At 37.8% G+C, this 17,422-nt stretch overlaps 1 protein-coding gene across 1 annotated transcript; it reads right to left on the bottom strand.

The window, feature by feature from the left end:
* Positions 1-5,805: 5,805 nt before the first annotated feature.
* MRPL19 (mitochondrial ribosomal protein L19) lies at positions 5,806-14,217 on the bottom strand. The gene is made up of 6 exons (XM_061211380.1): positions 14,107-14,217; positions 13,797-13,914; positions 11,042-11,160; positions 10,694-10,828; positions 7,407-7,588; positions 5,806-7,279 (listed from the first exon to the last, which is right to left on the bottom strand). The coding sequence occupies exons 1-6, from the start codon at positions 14,207-14,209 to the stop codon at positions 7,058-7,060; spliced, it is 879 nt and encodes a 292-aa protein (XP_061067363.1). The 5' UTR covers positions 14,210-14,217; the 3' UTR covers positions 5,806-7,057.
* Positions 14,218-17,422: the final 3,205 nt, after the last annotated feature.

Genomic DNA, 17,422 nt, shown 5'->3' with positions numbered 1-17,422 from the left:
CCCCCCCCAAAAAAAAGACCCAAAAGACCCTAAGCCTTCAATTCAGGCTAATTGTTAGGCTTAGTGCAAGCCTGGTTTAGTGTTGAGGGAGTACCCTAGAAAAGTGATAACCTGCAAAAACTGGGAGAGGTGTGTTTGTTTTAGCTCCTGAATTTTAAGGAAACCTATCAAAACACTATATCTAAAGACAAGGTAAGAAACAGATTTCAGTGATCATACACAAGGAATATATTCTTTGCAAAAACAATTTGAAAACATCATTGAGCAAATGGACTACTACAGTCCAATAATCAAAATGAAGAAAACCCTAGGGAAGGAGGGCAAATCTGATTTCCAGAATCACATTAGAATATTTAAATGTCCAATTTTCAACAAAAATAATGACAATACATTCAAAGACACAGGAATGCATGGCCATCCAAAGGAACGAATTAAATAGAAACAATTGCTGCAGAAGTAGAGACATCAGAATTAACAAACAAAGACTTTAAATAACTGTCTTGAACATGCTCAAAGAGCTAAAGGAAAACATGGAAAAGAACAAAAGGAAATTTGAAAAGGGATATATGAACAAAATGAGAATATCAATAAAGGCATAGAAATTATAAAAGGGAAACAAACAAATTCTGAGGATGAAAAGTACAATAACTGACGTTAAAAGAAAGCACTAGAGGAGTTCAACAACCTGTATAAGCAGGCAGAAAAAAGAATCAGCAAACTTAAAACCAAGACAATTACAATGATCATGCCTGTGGAGCAAAAAGAAAAAAAGAATGAAGAAAAGTGAACACGGTCTACAAAACTGATGGGACACCATTCAAAAGACCAACATGTGCATTATGAATGTCCCAGAAGAAGAAAGAAAGAAAGGAGCAGAAAGAATATTTGAAGAAAGAATGGGCAAACACATCCAAAATTTGATGAAAGACATGAATCTGCAAATCCAAGAATCTCAATGTCCAAGCAGGATAAACTCAGAGGTACACACCAAAACATATTATAATCAAACTGGCAAAAGACAAGGTCAGAGAGAATCCTGAAAGCAGCAAAGGAGGAGAAACCCCTCATGATCAAAAGATTCTCAAAAAATTTAACAGACAATTCTCATCAGAAACCATGGAGGCCAGAAAGCAGCGGATGAGATATTTAACTTGCTGAAAGAAAAGTAGTGTCAACCAAGAATTCCCTATTAGCAAAACTGGCCTTCAAAAATTAGGGAGAAATAAAGACATTCCCAGATAAATGAAACCTGAGGCAGTTCATTGCTATTAGACTGTCCTACAAGAAATGCTAAAGGGAGTCCTTCAGGCAGAAGTGAAAGGACTCTAGGAAGTAACTTGAATCTACATCTATTTTGTGATGAAATAAAGACCTCCAGTAAAGGTAAATACATGGGAAAATATAGCTATTATTGTTGTAATTTTGTCTTGTAACTCGTTTTTATCTCCTACAAGACTTAAAAGACAAATGCATACAAAACAATTATAAATCTATAATGCATACAAAATAATTATAAATCTATATTGTCAGGCACACAATATATGAAGATATAATTTGTGACATCAATAAAGGGAGAACAAAACTTTATAGGAGTAGCAATTTTGTATGCTATTGAATTCAAATTGGTATCAATTCAAATTAGACTGTATAATGTTGACTATAATCCCCACAGTAACCACAAAGAGAACATTTAACAATTACGCATAAAAGGAAATGAGAAGGGAATCATAATCGTTCACCACAAAAAATCAACACAGAAGGAAACAGTAATGGAGAAAATGAGAAACAAAAAAGGTATAAGACATAAAGACAACAAATAAAATGGCAGAAGTTCTTCCTTATACTAATTATTTTTCTTTAAGATTTTTTTTGACGTGGACAATTTTTGTTTTTAAGTCTTTATTGAATTTGTTACAATATTGCTTCTGTTTTATGTTTTGGTTTTTTGGCCACAAGGCATGTTGGATCCTAGCTCCCCAACGAGGAATTGAACCCGCACCCTCTGCATTGGAAGGTGAATTATTAACCACTGGACTTCCAGGGAAGTCCCATACTAATTACTTTAAACGTAAATGGATTAAACTCTCCAAACAGAAGGCAAAGATTGGCAAAATGGATAATAGAGAAATAAAAATAAATGATCCAGCTATATGCTGTCTATAAAAGACGCACTTTAGCTCCAAAGACACAGATATGTTGAAAGTGAAAGGATAGAAAAAGACATTCTGTGCAAATAGTAACCAAAAGAGAATTGGAGTGGGTATACTAGTATTAGATAAAATAGACTGTAAGCCAAAAATTGTTTTAAGAAACAAAAATGTATATTACATATTGATAAAAAAAATCACTTCATCAAGAAGATATAATTTATGCACCAACAGAGCCCCCAAAATATATGAAGCAAACATTGACAGAATTAAAGAGAAAACTGGATAGATCTATAAGAATTGTTAGAAAATTCAATATTTCACTGTCAAAAAATGGATAAAACCTTTAGACAGAAGATCAATGAGGAAACAGAAGACTTGAATAACACTATAAACAAACTAGACCTAATGGACATATATAAAACACTCCACCCAATGACAATAAAATATACGTTTCTCAAGGGCGCAAGGCACATTCTCCAGGATAGACCATATGTTAGGCCACAAAACAATTTTCAGTACATTTTAAAAGACTGAAATCATACTAAGTATATTCTCTGACCACAATGGAATGAAGCTAGAAATCAATAACAAAAGGAAAAGTGGAAAATTCACTTGTGGCATATTAAATGTGGCAATTAAACAACACACTCTTCAAAAACCAATAGGTCAAAGAAGAAAGTATAAGGAAAATTTCAAAATACATGATCCAGCAATTCTACTCCAAGGTATGTATATATCTGGAGTATATATTTTCAAAATATTAAAAAAGCAACTCAAAGAGAAACTTGTATATCAGTGTTTATTGCAGCATATTCATGATAACCAAAAGGTGGAAATAGCCCAAGTGTTCATCAACAGATGAATGGATAACAAAAATATGGCATACATATACAATAGAATATTATTTAGACATACAAAGGAATGAAATTCTGATACATGCTATAACATGGATGAATCCTGAAAACATATTAAACAAAATAAGCCAGGCACAAAAGAACAAATATTGTATGATTCCACTTATAAGAAGCAGAATAGGTAAATTCATATAGAAAGTGAGTAGATAAGAGCTTACCAGGAGCTGATGGGGAGAGAGGAATAGGGAGTTATTACTTACTGGTTAGAGTTCCTCTCTGGAGTGATGAAAAAGTTTTGAAGATAATGGTGATGGCTGCTCAACATGAATGTAATTAATGCCACTGAAGCTGTACATTTAAAAATGGTTAAAATGATAAATTTTATGTTATATATATTATTTAAACATTTTTAATAACAATTTTATTATGGTAAAATATACATATATATTACCACAATAAAAAATTTAATGTATTAAGATTTGTTTTTTCTGAGGGAAATTTCACAAGAATTTTAAAGAGAATCTTACAGAGTAAAAACATGACTTGCTTTGTTGTTATGAGCACATGTACTTATGAGCCAATCATACATTTGCACAGCTTTAGATCTCAAAATGTACCATTCATCTGCCCTTCTACCAAGAAGACTGCAGAGTGTTTATCAAGGTAAAAAATGAACAAGCTTTAATGGTTCTCTTCTGACAAGTTAAACAGAAGAAAAATATAGGATATAGGCTGTTAAAATTTTACTTTGAGAGGCTATGTCAGCAAGTAATCTAAATAAGTATATGATGGTATATTCATTGCTTTTTGAAAATAGTTAGATGGCTGTGTAACTTTTAGTGAAAGAGCAAGGTAGCACTGAATGTTAAGAACCCCAAGGGTTAATATCTGAATATTTCTCTCAAAAGAAATCTATTACTGGGGAAAGTAGCTAAATAGGTTAATTTGTCAGATGAATTATTCAAATAACCACAAGAATATACCACAGGGAAAAAGACAAACCCTCAAGGAAGGAGAAAACAGGACAAGATGCAAGTAGTACAAAATGTTGAGAAACATATGGATGAGATATAAAACCACAAGAGAGAACAGAACAAGAAACAAGCAGAACAAAATTTTGAAAGCTGAAAAAGCATATGGATGGACTGGCAGACTCAAGAAAGGCAAATCAAGCCAGCAGTGGAGAAAGATGAGAATCAACCCAGTTCACCTCTCACAATTGCCAGTCAGCAGATGCAGTACCTCAGGGGGTACTGGACAGTGGCTAAAATAATGAGAACATGATGAAAACTATTTGGAGGTTGTATTCCTGATATCCCTTTCCCAACTCCCCACCACTGCTTGTCTGACCTTCCCCCACACCAGCTAAAGTCCAGAGGTTTATTCTCTAGAGCAGTTAAAGCAGTTTTCTGGACTGCAGGAACTGGGTACTAAGCCAAAAGTGTATGTGTGGGAGGGGATGGACAGGATGGCCATAAAAATGTAGAGTGCCAGAAATCCCGTTCTTCTCCAATATGGCAACTGGAACACTAGCAGACAGACCCTTAGCCTCCAGGAAGGAGATTGGAAACCTCTACTCTGGAGAATCTGACCAAAGCAAGATATTCATGTGGAGGAGGGGACTCCCAAAAAAAGCCCACCCAGATAACCCTAAAGCAAACCTCTTCCACAAGTCCAAGGCTTCTAATCAGCTTTTTAGTCCACTATATGTCTACCATAAGTAGACAGCCAAGGATTGCTAGATGTCCTAGAAAAGCCTAAAACATAGAAAAAGAAATAAATACATGAGAAGAAATTTGGAGTTAACAGATTCTACAGAAAAACAATTTCAAAAGAAAGAACACAGGGACTTCCCTGGTGGTCCAGTGGTAAAGGATCCACCTTCCAATGCAGGGGACGTGGGTTCAATCCCTGCTCGGGGAACTAAGATCCTGCATGCCGCGGGGCAACTAAGCCCGTGCTCCACAACTACTGAGCTCATGTGCCTTAATGAGAGAGTCCGCGTGCCACAAACTACAGAGCCCACGCACCACAACTACAGAGTCCACAGGCCCTGGACCCTGTGCCACAACTAGAGAGAAGCCAACGAAAGATCCGCATGTCTCAATGAAGATCCCGTGTGCTACAACTAAGACCCAACACAGCCAAAAAAAATAAAGATAAATAAATATTAAAAACAAACACAAACACTATCATGAACATCCTCAATGGTAACAGAACAAATCCATAGACAAGAATATAAAATAAGAATCGAGTACTATATAAGAAAAGGAACTTTCAGAAATCATAAAGGGATCTTGAGATCTAAAAATATAGCAAAGAGCTGGAAGACTGAATCAAAGAGCTAAAGAAGAGATGGAGAGAGGGTAGGAAAACAGAGATCCAATCCAACATCAAAATATCAGTTCCAGAAAGAGAGAAGCAGAGGAGAGGAAATCAATGAACACTGAAAGTTTCCCAGAACTGAAAGATATGAGCTACCGCATGGAAAGGGTTCATCAAACACCTAAGATAATGAATAAAAATAGACCCACACCAAGGCCTGTCGCTGCGAAATTGCACTACCCTGAGAACCAAGGTATTCTACAAAGCTTTCAAGTCACATTCAAAGAGCAGAAATCAAAATGGTTTTGGATTTCTCAACACAACTGGAAATAAGACAATGAAGCAATACCTTCAAAATTCTGAAGGAAAATGATCTCCCACCCAGAATTTTATAAAATATCAATCATATATGATAGATACGCAAGGTCAAAAAATACCTATACAGATACTTTCTCTAGAAGCTAACAAAGGGTGTGCTTCACCAAAATGGAAAACAATAAAGCCAATAAAATGGAAAACAAAAACTCTAGAAAACAGATCAGCACAGGAGAAGAGTAAATGCAAATCCCAAAAGCTTAGGCACAAGAACATAGATTTAAGCAGAATAATTCAAGAGACAGATTAATGGTTACCCTCATCAAGATCAGTGCTAGTACTGTACTCTTTTAAACTTGAGGAACAGCATGCCCAGTTGAAACTGGTCCTAATTATCTGTAGGTTGGTCTTTACCATGTATGATTACATGCCAGCTTTCCATTCCATCTCAGCTACAAGGATCAGCAAAGACACTCACATCACCCTATGGAAGTACTGTCTTGACCTACTCCTTTGAGCTAGAATTTAATTCCTCATGGACTGAGAACCAGTAAATACAAAGAAGTCTACTCCCTACAACCACATTTTTGTCAGACATCAATTATGCAGTCCACACTATAGGCCGTTCCAGATACCCTCTGGTGAGCCTTCTATTTAGCAGGACTCACTCATGACCTTAGCCATGAACTTCCTCAAAAGTGATTTTTGTGAACTCTCATGGAAGCTGAAGCCAGACTATGACCCAAAGACTTCGTTATGCTCTCCCTGAAGCTTTCATGTAATAATGACAATGTTGTCCTTTTATACCTGCCAACAGATTTTTCAAAAGTAAATATATTGTTTAAGAGTGTATGTGTATATAATAAAATAAAAGAAATGCAAAGGAATGATTAACACAAAGTCAGGATAGTGCCTACATCTGGAAGAGGGGAGGGATGCAATTACAACACACAACAGTCTTCTTAGATTCTAGTAAATGCTCTATTTCTTGACCTTCTTAGATATTACAAATGTTTTACTTCTTAACCTGATGGTGGGTATATGAATGCTCATTTTATTATTACTCTTTAAATCATACACTTTTTGAATTTATAATTTACTTCACAAATTTAAAAAATCATCCTATCCACTTCCTTGCTCAGATTCCAAGCTCAATGAAGACCATTCTGGTAACAGTTTGACTCTATTGTAGCTTTGCCTCCATTAAGAGAATGGACATCAGACCACTTGGCGTGTACATTTTTCTTTTTAAAGTAATAAACTGGTGTGCTAATTTTTTAAATAATATTCATAAAATAATGAACGTTTGATTGATTTAATGACTATGTCCTTATATATGAGATTAAATTGGTTTCTAAATAAATCCTCTGAGAGACAGTATATCCTCTGCAAGTAACCAAACTCATTCTCAGGTCAGGAATTTTTCGATGCTTCAATTTCATCCCATATTGCAGCTTCAATTTTTGAAGTGTCATATTCCCTCATCATATCAAACTCAAGCCATGGCTGACTCCACTTCTGGGCTTCTTTCATTTGCTCTTCAGTTAAACAAAGATCAAATCTGATCCCCCTGATATTAAATTTTGGACGTTCCCAGCGTTTGGACCACGGCTTGGGCTTCATTTTTACTTTCAGCTAAGGAAGATATAAGGAAAGGAACAAATTAGGCTGATAGTTGCAAGCAAAAATTCTTCTAAAAGTTTTCTTTAAGATGATTCTTAGTTTATATTTGAACTTCCAGTTCCAAATGTACAACTTATACCTGATTAACAGGAACTTCTTGGCTAGGTTCTTGTGCTATTGGCTTCATATTCATATCAAAAGTGCTGTATTCAGGAAGAGCATCTCGCAAGTATAGCAAGCTATCATCCAGCCGTTTCTGTAATTTGACTACTTGGATCTCCTGGATTCGAGGATTATAAAGTTCAAAGCAAATCTCAACACCTAAAAGAGAAGAAAACATATTCTTATAATCTAAATTCAGATTCCTGCATACATCTCATACTATAAAAAAGCTATTTCATGAAGGAATTAGCTCAGGGTTTTGCATGTAGGAAATGTGATATAAATTTGTAATCTTTAAAATGAAGATTATTGAAAGAAATAGAAATGAACAAATTCATGTAGATTAAAAAATGAGAAAACCTGAATTAGAATGATAAAGTCTAAAGAAAACTGTCTTCTATAAATATATTGAGCCATTTATTTCTTCGATTTTGATAGTATTAAATTAGTTGGAAGTTTGAATAAATTCTTCACTTTGTTATGTTCTTGTTTATTTCCCAATTACTTAAATAAAACTCTATCTTCTACATTTTGACTCTATCTTCTACATTTTGAGCAACAGAATTAATGATGCAAAAAGAGTAAGTACATTTTTAAGTTCTAACTTTGATTTAGAAGTCATCTTAAGATGGCCTAGGTTTGTTAACACTCTGGAGCCCTCCATAGGAGAAACAGCTTTGAGTGTTTGCAAGATGCTGACATAAAAGGTTAATATATATCATCTGTATCATCAAACATTTAAAGGGAAGAGTGTATTCTGAGGTTTCCTGGAATAATCCCAAGAGAAATATAAATAGTAAAACATATGATCAACGTTAACATCAAGTGTTTAATGTCAGGATTTAATCCAGTATCCACTGTACATCTATTCTGTTATAGGCACTGATTTAGGAGCTGTGCCTATAGCAAAATCAAAATAGGTAAAATCCTTCTCTTCTCATAAAGCCTACATTCTAGTGGATGACAAACGATAAATAAACCAACAAGGTACTTTCATATAGTGAAGACAATACAGGGTGATGACACTGTGACTGGGGAGGGGGCAAATTTATGTATGTATGTATGTATGTATGTATGCATGCATGCATGCCACACCGCACGGCTTGCGGGATCTTAGTTCCCTGACTAGGAATCGAACTTGGGCCCCTGGCAGTGAGAGCACCGGGTCCTAACCCCTGGACCACCAGGGAATTCCCAGGGGCAACTTTAAATAGTATAGTCAGGGAAAGCCTCTCTGAAAAGATAACATTTAAGCTGATACTATAAAGAGCCAAGAATGCTCCAGGCAGAAAGAACAGCAAATGCAGAAGCTCTGGGGTCTTAACAAACCTGCCATGTTGGAAAAACTAGAAAAAGGTCCATTTGGCTGGAGCAGAGTAACTTGGTGGGCCAGGAAAGTAAGCCAGAGATACTGCACAGTTGCAGGCAGGAGACGATGGTGGCATGGACAAGAGTGGCAGCAATGGAGATGGAGAAACAGGCAAAATTGGGATAAAATTTTTGGAAATTGAGCCATGAAAACTTGCTGATTGACTGGATGTGTGAAAGAGAATAACTAAAAATAGCTCCTAAGTTTTGGGTTTAAATAAATGGGTGCGGAGTGGTACAACTTATGGAAATAGAAAGAACTGTTAAACGAACACATTGTGAAGGAAACAAAGAGTTTTGTTTTGAACTTGTTTTATGCTTATAAGATGCCCAAATGGAGATGTCAAATAGGTAGTTGTATGTGCAAATTTGGAACAAGGAAAGGGTCAGTCCTTGACACATAAATCTGGGAAGTTAATACCACATGGATGGTATTTAAAGCCAATGGACTAGAAAGAATCATCAAAGTAGGAAGTATCAATGGGGAAGGTACAGGCAGGTCACAAACAGTCAAAATGCTAATGGTAGAAAATAGCAAGAGAGAACTAATACTTTTGAGTATTCTGTGTCCAGTACTTCATATAGAACATCACAATAAACTGACCACAACCCTGGGAGGTAGAAACTATTATCTCAATTTTAAAGAAAAAAAATCATCTCACGTCTATCACACCTTTGCTCCTGCCTTTCTATTACAAGATTTCTCCAAGTACACAACCTGATTGGAGGCCCAAGTTTCTGTAATCAAGTTCTGCTGAGTTCCTACATGCACAGCACCACAGGTCATTATAGGATAAGGAAGACAGCAACGATTCTCACATGTTCAATTTCTTTCAATATACTACTTCACTGTTGGGGACCATGAAGCACACAACTTTAAGTATGAAAAATGTACTGTTCCTGCCAATTTTTTTTGTCTTTATTTCTTTAAAAAAATTTTTTTTAGTTTTATTCATGTTTATTTATTTTATTGAAGTATAGTTGCTATACAATAGTATATAAGTTACAAGTATATAATATAGTGATTCACAATTTTTAAAAGTTATACTCCATTTATAGTTACTATAAAATATTGGCTATATTCCCCATATTGTACAATATATCCTTGTAGCTTATTTTATACATAACAGTTTGTACCTCTTAATCCCCTACCCCAATATCGCCCCTCTCCTCTTTCCTCTCCCCACTGGCAACCACTGGTTTGTTCTCTATATCTGTGAGTCTGTTTCTTTTTTGTTATATTCACTAGTTTGTTGTATTCTTAGGTTCCACATAAGAGTGATAACATACAGTACTGGTCTTTCTCCATCTGACTTATTTCACTTAGCATAATACCCTCCAAGTCCATCCATGTTCCTGCCATTTTGATTCATAATTTTTCTAGAATTTTACCACTTGTTCCCCTATCTTATTGGCATAACAAATGTAATTTTGCATTTAAAAAAATTCCTCCAATTCTTATAAAACTAATAATTGTGGTGACTGTTGTAATATAAAGCAAAATGGGGGCCATTCATTTTAGGAGAAAGTTAACTTGCAAGGACATCATTATGCTTATCTTAATGTTTTCAAGGGTTATTTGCTCCTAAAATGAATGTCCCCGTACTGCTTTATAGTCACTTGTCTCCTCCTTTGATGTTGCCACGATTTGGAAAGTCTACTTCTAATGGTTGTTGTCCCTGTAACAAAAGAAGCCTTCAGGAGAAAGCAAAGCACCAACTGTATTTACTCAGCAACCTCAACTCTCATACCATTCTTAGGCCACAGGCTCCATGTCATCCCTCCGAGCTCCCTTTCACTTTCAAGTTCCAGATGTCTTCACCCAGGATGCAGAAAATAAAAAAGACTCCTGAGATAACATTTTCCAGAAAATCAAAATAATGAAATGAAACCTACCTTGTCCTTCAATAGTATTCCTAAGGATAAAAGTAGCTCCAAGTCCTGTTCCTGATCTCTGGATGCAAATTCCCAGAAACTGGCTGGTTTTTCCATTGGCATATGGGTTAGCAGTAGTAACACGAAGAATGCTTCCTACAAATTCAAAAGAAAAGTGAACTTTTACATGAGACGCAGAATCAAACAATGGCATTTCCAGGTAATTCAAACTTCCTAAATATTTTAATATAATATTAGGAATAAGTACCTCATATGGGCAAAACACAGATAGGTGAAAAACAATTTTCTCTTTGTCGAGAAAACTAACCCTCCAACCACTAATAATAAAAGCATCCAGCTCTTACTGACCAACATAGAACTCTGGAATGTGAAGTATTTTTCTCCTTTCTAACATATCTTTTCTTTCTATTTGAAATTTCAGAGGATTTGTTCTTCCCCTTGGAGGAATGAATTCAGGACTCAAGAACCTGTGAAAAATATAGAGTAAAATAAATTAAAAGCAAACTTAAAAGACCACTAAAAGAGAAACCACTGCTTTACCAAAAAAAAGTGAAAGATTAGGATGCTGACATGTTTTATTCTTCCTTCTCTAAATAAGAAAAGTCCATCTTATTTCTAAAATTGTTGTCAATTCTCATGAAAATAGCTAACAATTTCTGAGTACTCACCCGGCATTGTGTTAAAAGCTTTATTAAACATCTATAGCATAACTTAAACCCTACAACAACAAGGTGAGTTTGGTGTCATCATCTCCTTTTCACAGATCAAGAAAATGAAGCTTGGAGACGGTAAACAACAGACCTATTACTACATTAGCTATAAACTTATCAAGCCAAGATTAACAGACTTATTACTACATTAGCTATAAACTTATCATGTCTGTCAGATTCCAAAGCCTGTGACCCACAGGCCTCATGCTGAGTTGTACATGTTATAGTAAATTATGTTGGAAAAGATATAAACATATAAATCATCAATTGTAAACTAACTAAAAATAATCTCCCTATTAGCAAACTGATTTTAAAGTCATTATGAAATATCTAATCTGTAGAAAAGTATAAATGACGTTACAATGAAAATATATGTCCCTATCACCCATCTCAAGGAATAAATTAACAATATAGTTGAAGCCCCTGTGCACCCCTCCCTACCCCCATAGTTAATTACTGTGGGGTAATTAACTAAATTTGGTGTGATGATTATTCCTATTAATTTCTTCCTTTTTCTCAATTTCCTGCTTTAAAATGTTTCAAACCTACCAAAAAGATGAAATAGTAATACAATGAACACCCATATATACTTCACCTAATTTCACCTACTGCCAACATTTTGCCGTGTTTGCTTCATATGTACATATAATTATTTTCCAGAACCATTTGAAAATGTCAAACAGCAAGGCATTTCATCCCTCAAACTTTAGAAGGCTTCTGCTAAGAATAAGGACTTTCTCTTACATTTATCACAATACCTTTATGACACCTAAGAACTTCAGTATTAATTCAGTAGTATAATCTAATACAGTTCATATTTAAATGTACCTAATTGGTCCTGGAAAAGGTCTTTTATAGCTGTTTGTTGCTCAATCCAAGCTACAATCAAGCTTCACATATTATATCTGGTTGTTAGTCTCTTAAACTAGTACTCTTTCCCATATTTGTATTTTTGTAACATTGACTTTTTTGAAGAGTCAAAGCTGATCATCTTATAAACCATCCCTGGATCTGAATTTGTTTACTGTTTCCACATGCCTAGACCAAGGATATACATTTTTGGTAAAAATATTACAGAGGTGATGATGTGACCTTCTTATTCCATCACATCAGGAGACATAATGTCAGCTTGAACGGCTATTGGGAAAACTAGGTTTGATTGCTCTGTGAAAGTAGAGAATTTCCCCTGTATATTTTTTTATACTTTACATATGTATGTATGTCTGGGCAATACAAAAATGCTACCATACTTGTCAATTCTTCTGCAGGTTGCTTTTTTCACACATCATAGTTGAAGTTCATCCATGTTAACTCTAGTTCATTCATGTTTCACTGCTGTATAATAGTCCATTATGAGAATGTATTTGCTCATTCACCTACTGAAGGATATCTAGGCTGCTTCTAAACTTTTATTACAAACATTACTTTTGTGTTCATTTTTGTACATGTCTCCTTGTACATATTACTTTCCTTAAGTTGTATACTGTCTGGGTGGGAAGGTACAGACAACCTCAAACTTACTAAATTTTGTCAAATTGTTTCCCAAAGTAGTTACTCCCATTTAACTGAATTATATTGTGTTGCCATTTAAGAGAAATATTCCCTTTTCCACCTTAAAAAAAAGTTGTACAGAGAAATCTTTTCTGAATCTCTAGGTTCCATAAATTCAAGTTTATTTCAACTTAGAACCACAGGATATTTTAAATATTAAACACAAATACATATGCAGAGATAATCGAATCGACGATATAGAGCCCTTTCATAAAGCCTAAATCACACTAATTTTCCCCCCTAAAATTTGCTTTTTAATAAGGTTGTTATACAATTCTACAGAAACACTATCTGCAAATCCTAGATCATCTAAATTTACACGTACCTACAAAGTTACCACTGCCTGCTTAAGTGAACCACGCTTTTAAGCACACTGTTTTGAAGAGCAAATTTCAGAAACAAATTAGTAGAAATTTTTACCACCGTATCGCTTTTTCAGGGACACTAAAACACAGTTAGTTGGGAAACTGAAACAGGGTGAGTTCTAGCCAATCCATTTCATCTAGGGAGAAAAGATCCGTTCCTTAACGTCAACAGGTAAAATAAATGTATTTCACAGAAAAATTCTCGATACGGGCCAAAGAGCTTCAAATCTGGGGAATCCCTACTTGAAATTCTGATCTAATATGACTGCAGAAAAAAGTTCAATGCCGGCTTGGGAGAAGCGAGGAAGGCAAACCTGAGTTGGGTGCGCTTCACGCATTCGTGAATCCTGCACACAAGCTCTTATCTGGGAGTTCCAGACCCCAGGATAAGACCCGTTTCAGACCTCAGAAGCAACTACAGGTTCTAGAGCGCACAGACCCAAAAGGCAGGAGTCGCGTCCAGGTCGGGGCTCTCACCTGCTTTCCCGGCGCTGGGGACGGCGCTTGTCCACGATAATCGGTTTCGGCGGTGGCTGGAACGCGCCGGGCTCAGAAGGTCCAGTGATCTGCCGCCAGCTCGGCCCCGCGAGGGTCTCTGCGGGAGCGCACCACAGAGGTCAAGACTGCTCGCTCCAGCCCAGAGCTTCCGCGAAACCTTGCAATCGCCCCTAATGCGCGGTCCCACGAGAGGCCTCCTCCCATGTCGCCCATGACTTCCAGAATCGCCTCCCCCTAGCCTGACCCTAAGCTCCTTCTGTCCCCGGTTAGCAAGCCCCGCTGCACTTACGGCAGACGACAGAGGCCGGCGCAGGGCGCAGAGCCCAGGCGCATCGAAAGCTCCGGCCCAGGGCCATTGCAGCCCGGCAGCCCCTGGCAATAGAAGCCGCCATGCTTGCTCCCTCAGTCGAGACTACAACTCCCAGTAATCAGTGCGACAAGGTCGCGGTCACTTGAGCCAGATGGCGCCTGCTAAGGGACAAAATAGCCAAGTCTTTCTCCACCCACCCCACCCCCACTCCCCACAAGGGCCCGGATATCTTAGGGGAAGTGCACTGTATTTTTCTAGTTCTCCGCAAGTGCCAAGTTATATCCCTCTACGGGAGTGTTCTCTCAGCCTAGAAAGATTTCCTCCCTCTTTAAATCAACTCTATCTTCAATTTCTCAGGCAAGACTTCAGTATGTCAACATTCTCATTATAGGCTCTCATTCTTCCATTAACAGCTCTGATGTCATTTGCAATTTTAATTTTTAATTTAACTTAATTTTTAATTACTTGTGTAATTATTGGATTAGCGTCTAACTCCGCCATTATACTGTAAGCTCCTGAGGGCATGGAGTTTGTCTTTTGCTCACCATTTTCTCTCAGCATCTAGCTGGTCCTCACTCTTTGTTGAATGTAAAAAAAGGAAAAGAAAATGGTTCCTGACAGAAGGGGTGGCACAAAGTCCCTGAGACTACAGTGAGCATTACTCCCTTGAGGAGCTAAACCTGAGTTTGGGCTGAGCAACTGTAGGTAGGGATTATATTACCCTGAAAACTGGGTTCGCCTTTTTTTGGGTGTCGAGACAAGAGACACAACCAAGCCAATATCAGGAGAAAGAAGGATGTATTACTTACAGCAAGTAAGGGGAACACCTGGGATCTTTCCCAAAGCAGTGTCTCCCTGCACAGAAAATTTGAGGAAGTCTTAAGCTAAGCGTACATGCATATTCATGAAGGGGCTTGAAAAGGAGAATCCAGCATAGAATGTTGCAGCTAAAAGCTAGCTAAAGCAGTTTTAGTCTCCATTATTTTATGCTCTACTCACTTTCTTTCACCTGCCTCCCACAAGTGATTTCTTTTCCTAGTTAATTGCTTTTACAAATGATTACTTATTAGTTAGTGTTATATTGTGCACCTGGTATTTTTCCTCCTTTGAAACACTCCCTAACACTCCCTTCCATTGTGAGCATTCTTCTGTTGTGGAAGGGGGACCCCTTCCAGGGCTCTTGTCTAACACTCAGAAATGAATTGTGGAGGAGACAGGTGCTGACAAAGCAAGAAACTTTATTGAGAAGGGGCACCTGGGCAGAGAGCAGCAGAGTAAGGGAACCTGGGAGAGTGCTCTGCCACATGTCTTGCAGTCTCAGGTTTTATGGTAATGGGGTTAGTTTCTGGGTTATCTCTGGCCAATCACTGTAACTCAGGGTCCTTCTTGGTGGCACATGCATCATTCAGCCAAGATGGATTTCAGTGAGAAGGATTCTGGGAGGTTGGTAGGACATATGGACTGGAGTCTCCTCTCTCCTTTTGACCTTTCCCAAATTCTTCCAGTTGGTGGTAGCTTGTTAGTTCCGCATTCCTTGCCAGGACCTCCTGTTGTAAGATAACATATGCAAGTGGTTACTATTGTGCCTGGCCAGGGTGGGTAGTTTTGGTCAGTGGTTCCCCTAACAACTCCCCACTGAGAGACTTCATACTCAAGATACATCTTGGGAATTGGGGCAGAGGTTTCTTTCTTCTGTAACTACTTCCTGCTGAGAGTGGGCGTAGTCCTGCCTAGTAGAGTAGAAGTCTCTCTCTACCTGATCTAAATCAAGTTATCCCATGTCTGAAACTGGCTTCCACCCTTGTAGTAACAACAATTTATCCTGAAACTGTTGGACCCTGTAGGAGATAAACCTTGTAAGCAGTTGAAACACACAGGGGCCAAACAGGATTGTCATCACTGGGCCCAGAAAAGGAAGGCAAAATTTGGGGTGAGGGCTGCAGGGTGTGTGACTTTCTTCTGATTGGTTGGTGGTGAGGTAACAGGGTGATGCTCCAGGAATCTTGCACTCAGCTTGAAGTTACCATCCTCCACTTGGTTGGGGGCCCCAGTTCTGCAGAAGAACTCAAAGATATTGTTATGTATACTACTTGAGGAGGAACTAGGACCCTGCCCCAAGGCTGCATTTTTGTTTCTTGACTGCTCCTCCTTTCTGCATTCCCTCCCTTCCCTGATTAGTAATGGTTTGAATCTGCCCTTTGGAACTCACAGAAGGTCAAGGAAGCTGAATGAAGCCTATTTCCTAAAAACAAGAAACAAGGGACACAGAAAGGTTTTTGTATCCAAAGGGGCCCCACAGGGTCCTGCTCAGTTTCAAGATCACAAAATGGCTTAAGCCCAAAATGTTTTCTCTTATGTCAAAAAGCTGTAACTGGTTCTTTTCCTCTGGGGACCCTCTACCCTATCTGCTTCCAATAGGTGGCAGAGATGAAAACTAAAAAGGTAAATTGTAAGTCTTGTTAAGAAATTTGAAATCTGTACTCTCGGCAATGGTGTGCCACTGGAAGGATTTCACACTCAGAGTTGTCGTGGTCTGAATGCGGGTTGGAAAAGAATTTCTAGACACAAGGCAGAATGAAAAGAAGATAGAATTTATTAGAGGGAAGGGTCACTGTCAGAACAGCAGGCCAACTTCCTGATAGCCGGGGGGAGTCAACCCTGAGCAAGGGTTTCTGGTCTGTTTTTATAGCCAGGGAACAAGAGAACCTGGGAGTCATCTGCTGATTGGGCAGGGTATGTATACTTACAGTGTGCAGAGCATGAGAAGAATGGGACAAATACCTTTCCTTATTTGGGATGGGAAAGGGACAGGGCATGCTGCTTGGGAGGGCTCTGGGACATTGTAATGGTCGCAATGTGACATAGTGATAAGAGTCCTGTAACTCTTTGTTCCAGCAATATTGGCCCTTTGACTTTATCTTGTTCTTTGTCCTTGGAGCATCACAAGAGTGAGATGATTACTTAGTTACTTATTGGTCATTCCAGTTGAATTAATGTCCCAAAGAACCTCCAACTCAATGTGTCCATATTGAATACACTATGTTCACCTCCAAACTTCCTCCCCAGTATTAGCTATCTCAAGGAATGGCTTCAAAATACAATCTGTTGCTTAAAGCCAAAAATCTCATTGTCATTTCTGATTCCTTTATGTCTCTCCCTAGGAAAAGTTCCTAAAACTACACCTGGCACCATCAACTATCTCAAATATCTTAAACTTTCTCATCCTCCCATCCACATTGCTAATCCTTACCATCCTTTCTCCTCAGGATCACTGCAAACCACTGCAACTGTCTTC

The sequence above is a fragment of the Eubalaena glacialis genome, chromosome 14 (assembly GCF_028564815.1).
Source record: "Eubalaena glacialis isolate mEubGla1 chromosome 14, mEubGla1.1.hap2.+ XY, whole genome shotgun sequence".
NCBI lineage: Eukaryota > Metazoa > Chordata > Mammalia > Artiodactyla > Balaenidae > Eubalaena > Eubalaena glacialis.
Note: the sequence above shows the minus strand (reverse complement) of the source record. Positions and strands in the feature narration are given on the sequence as shown.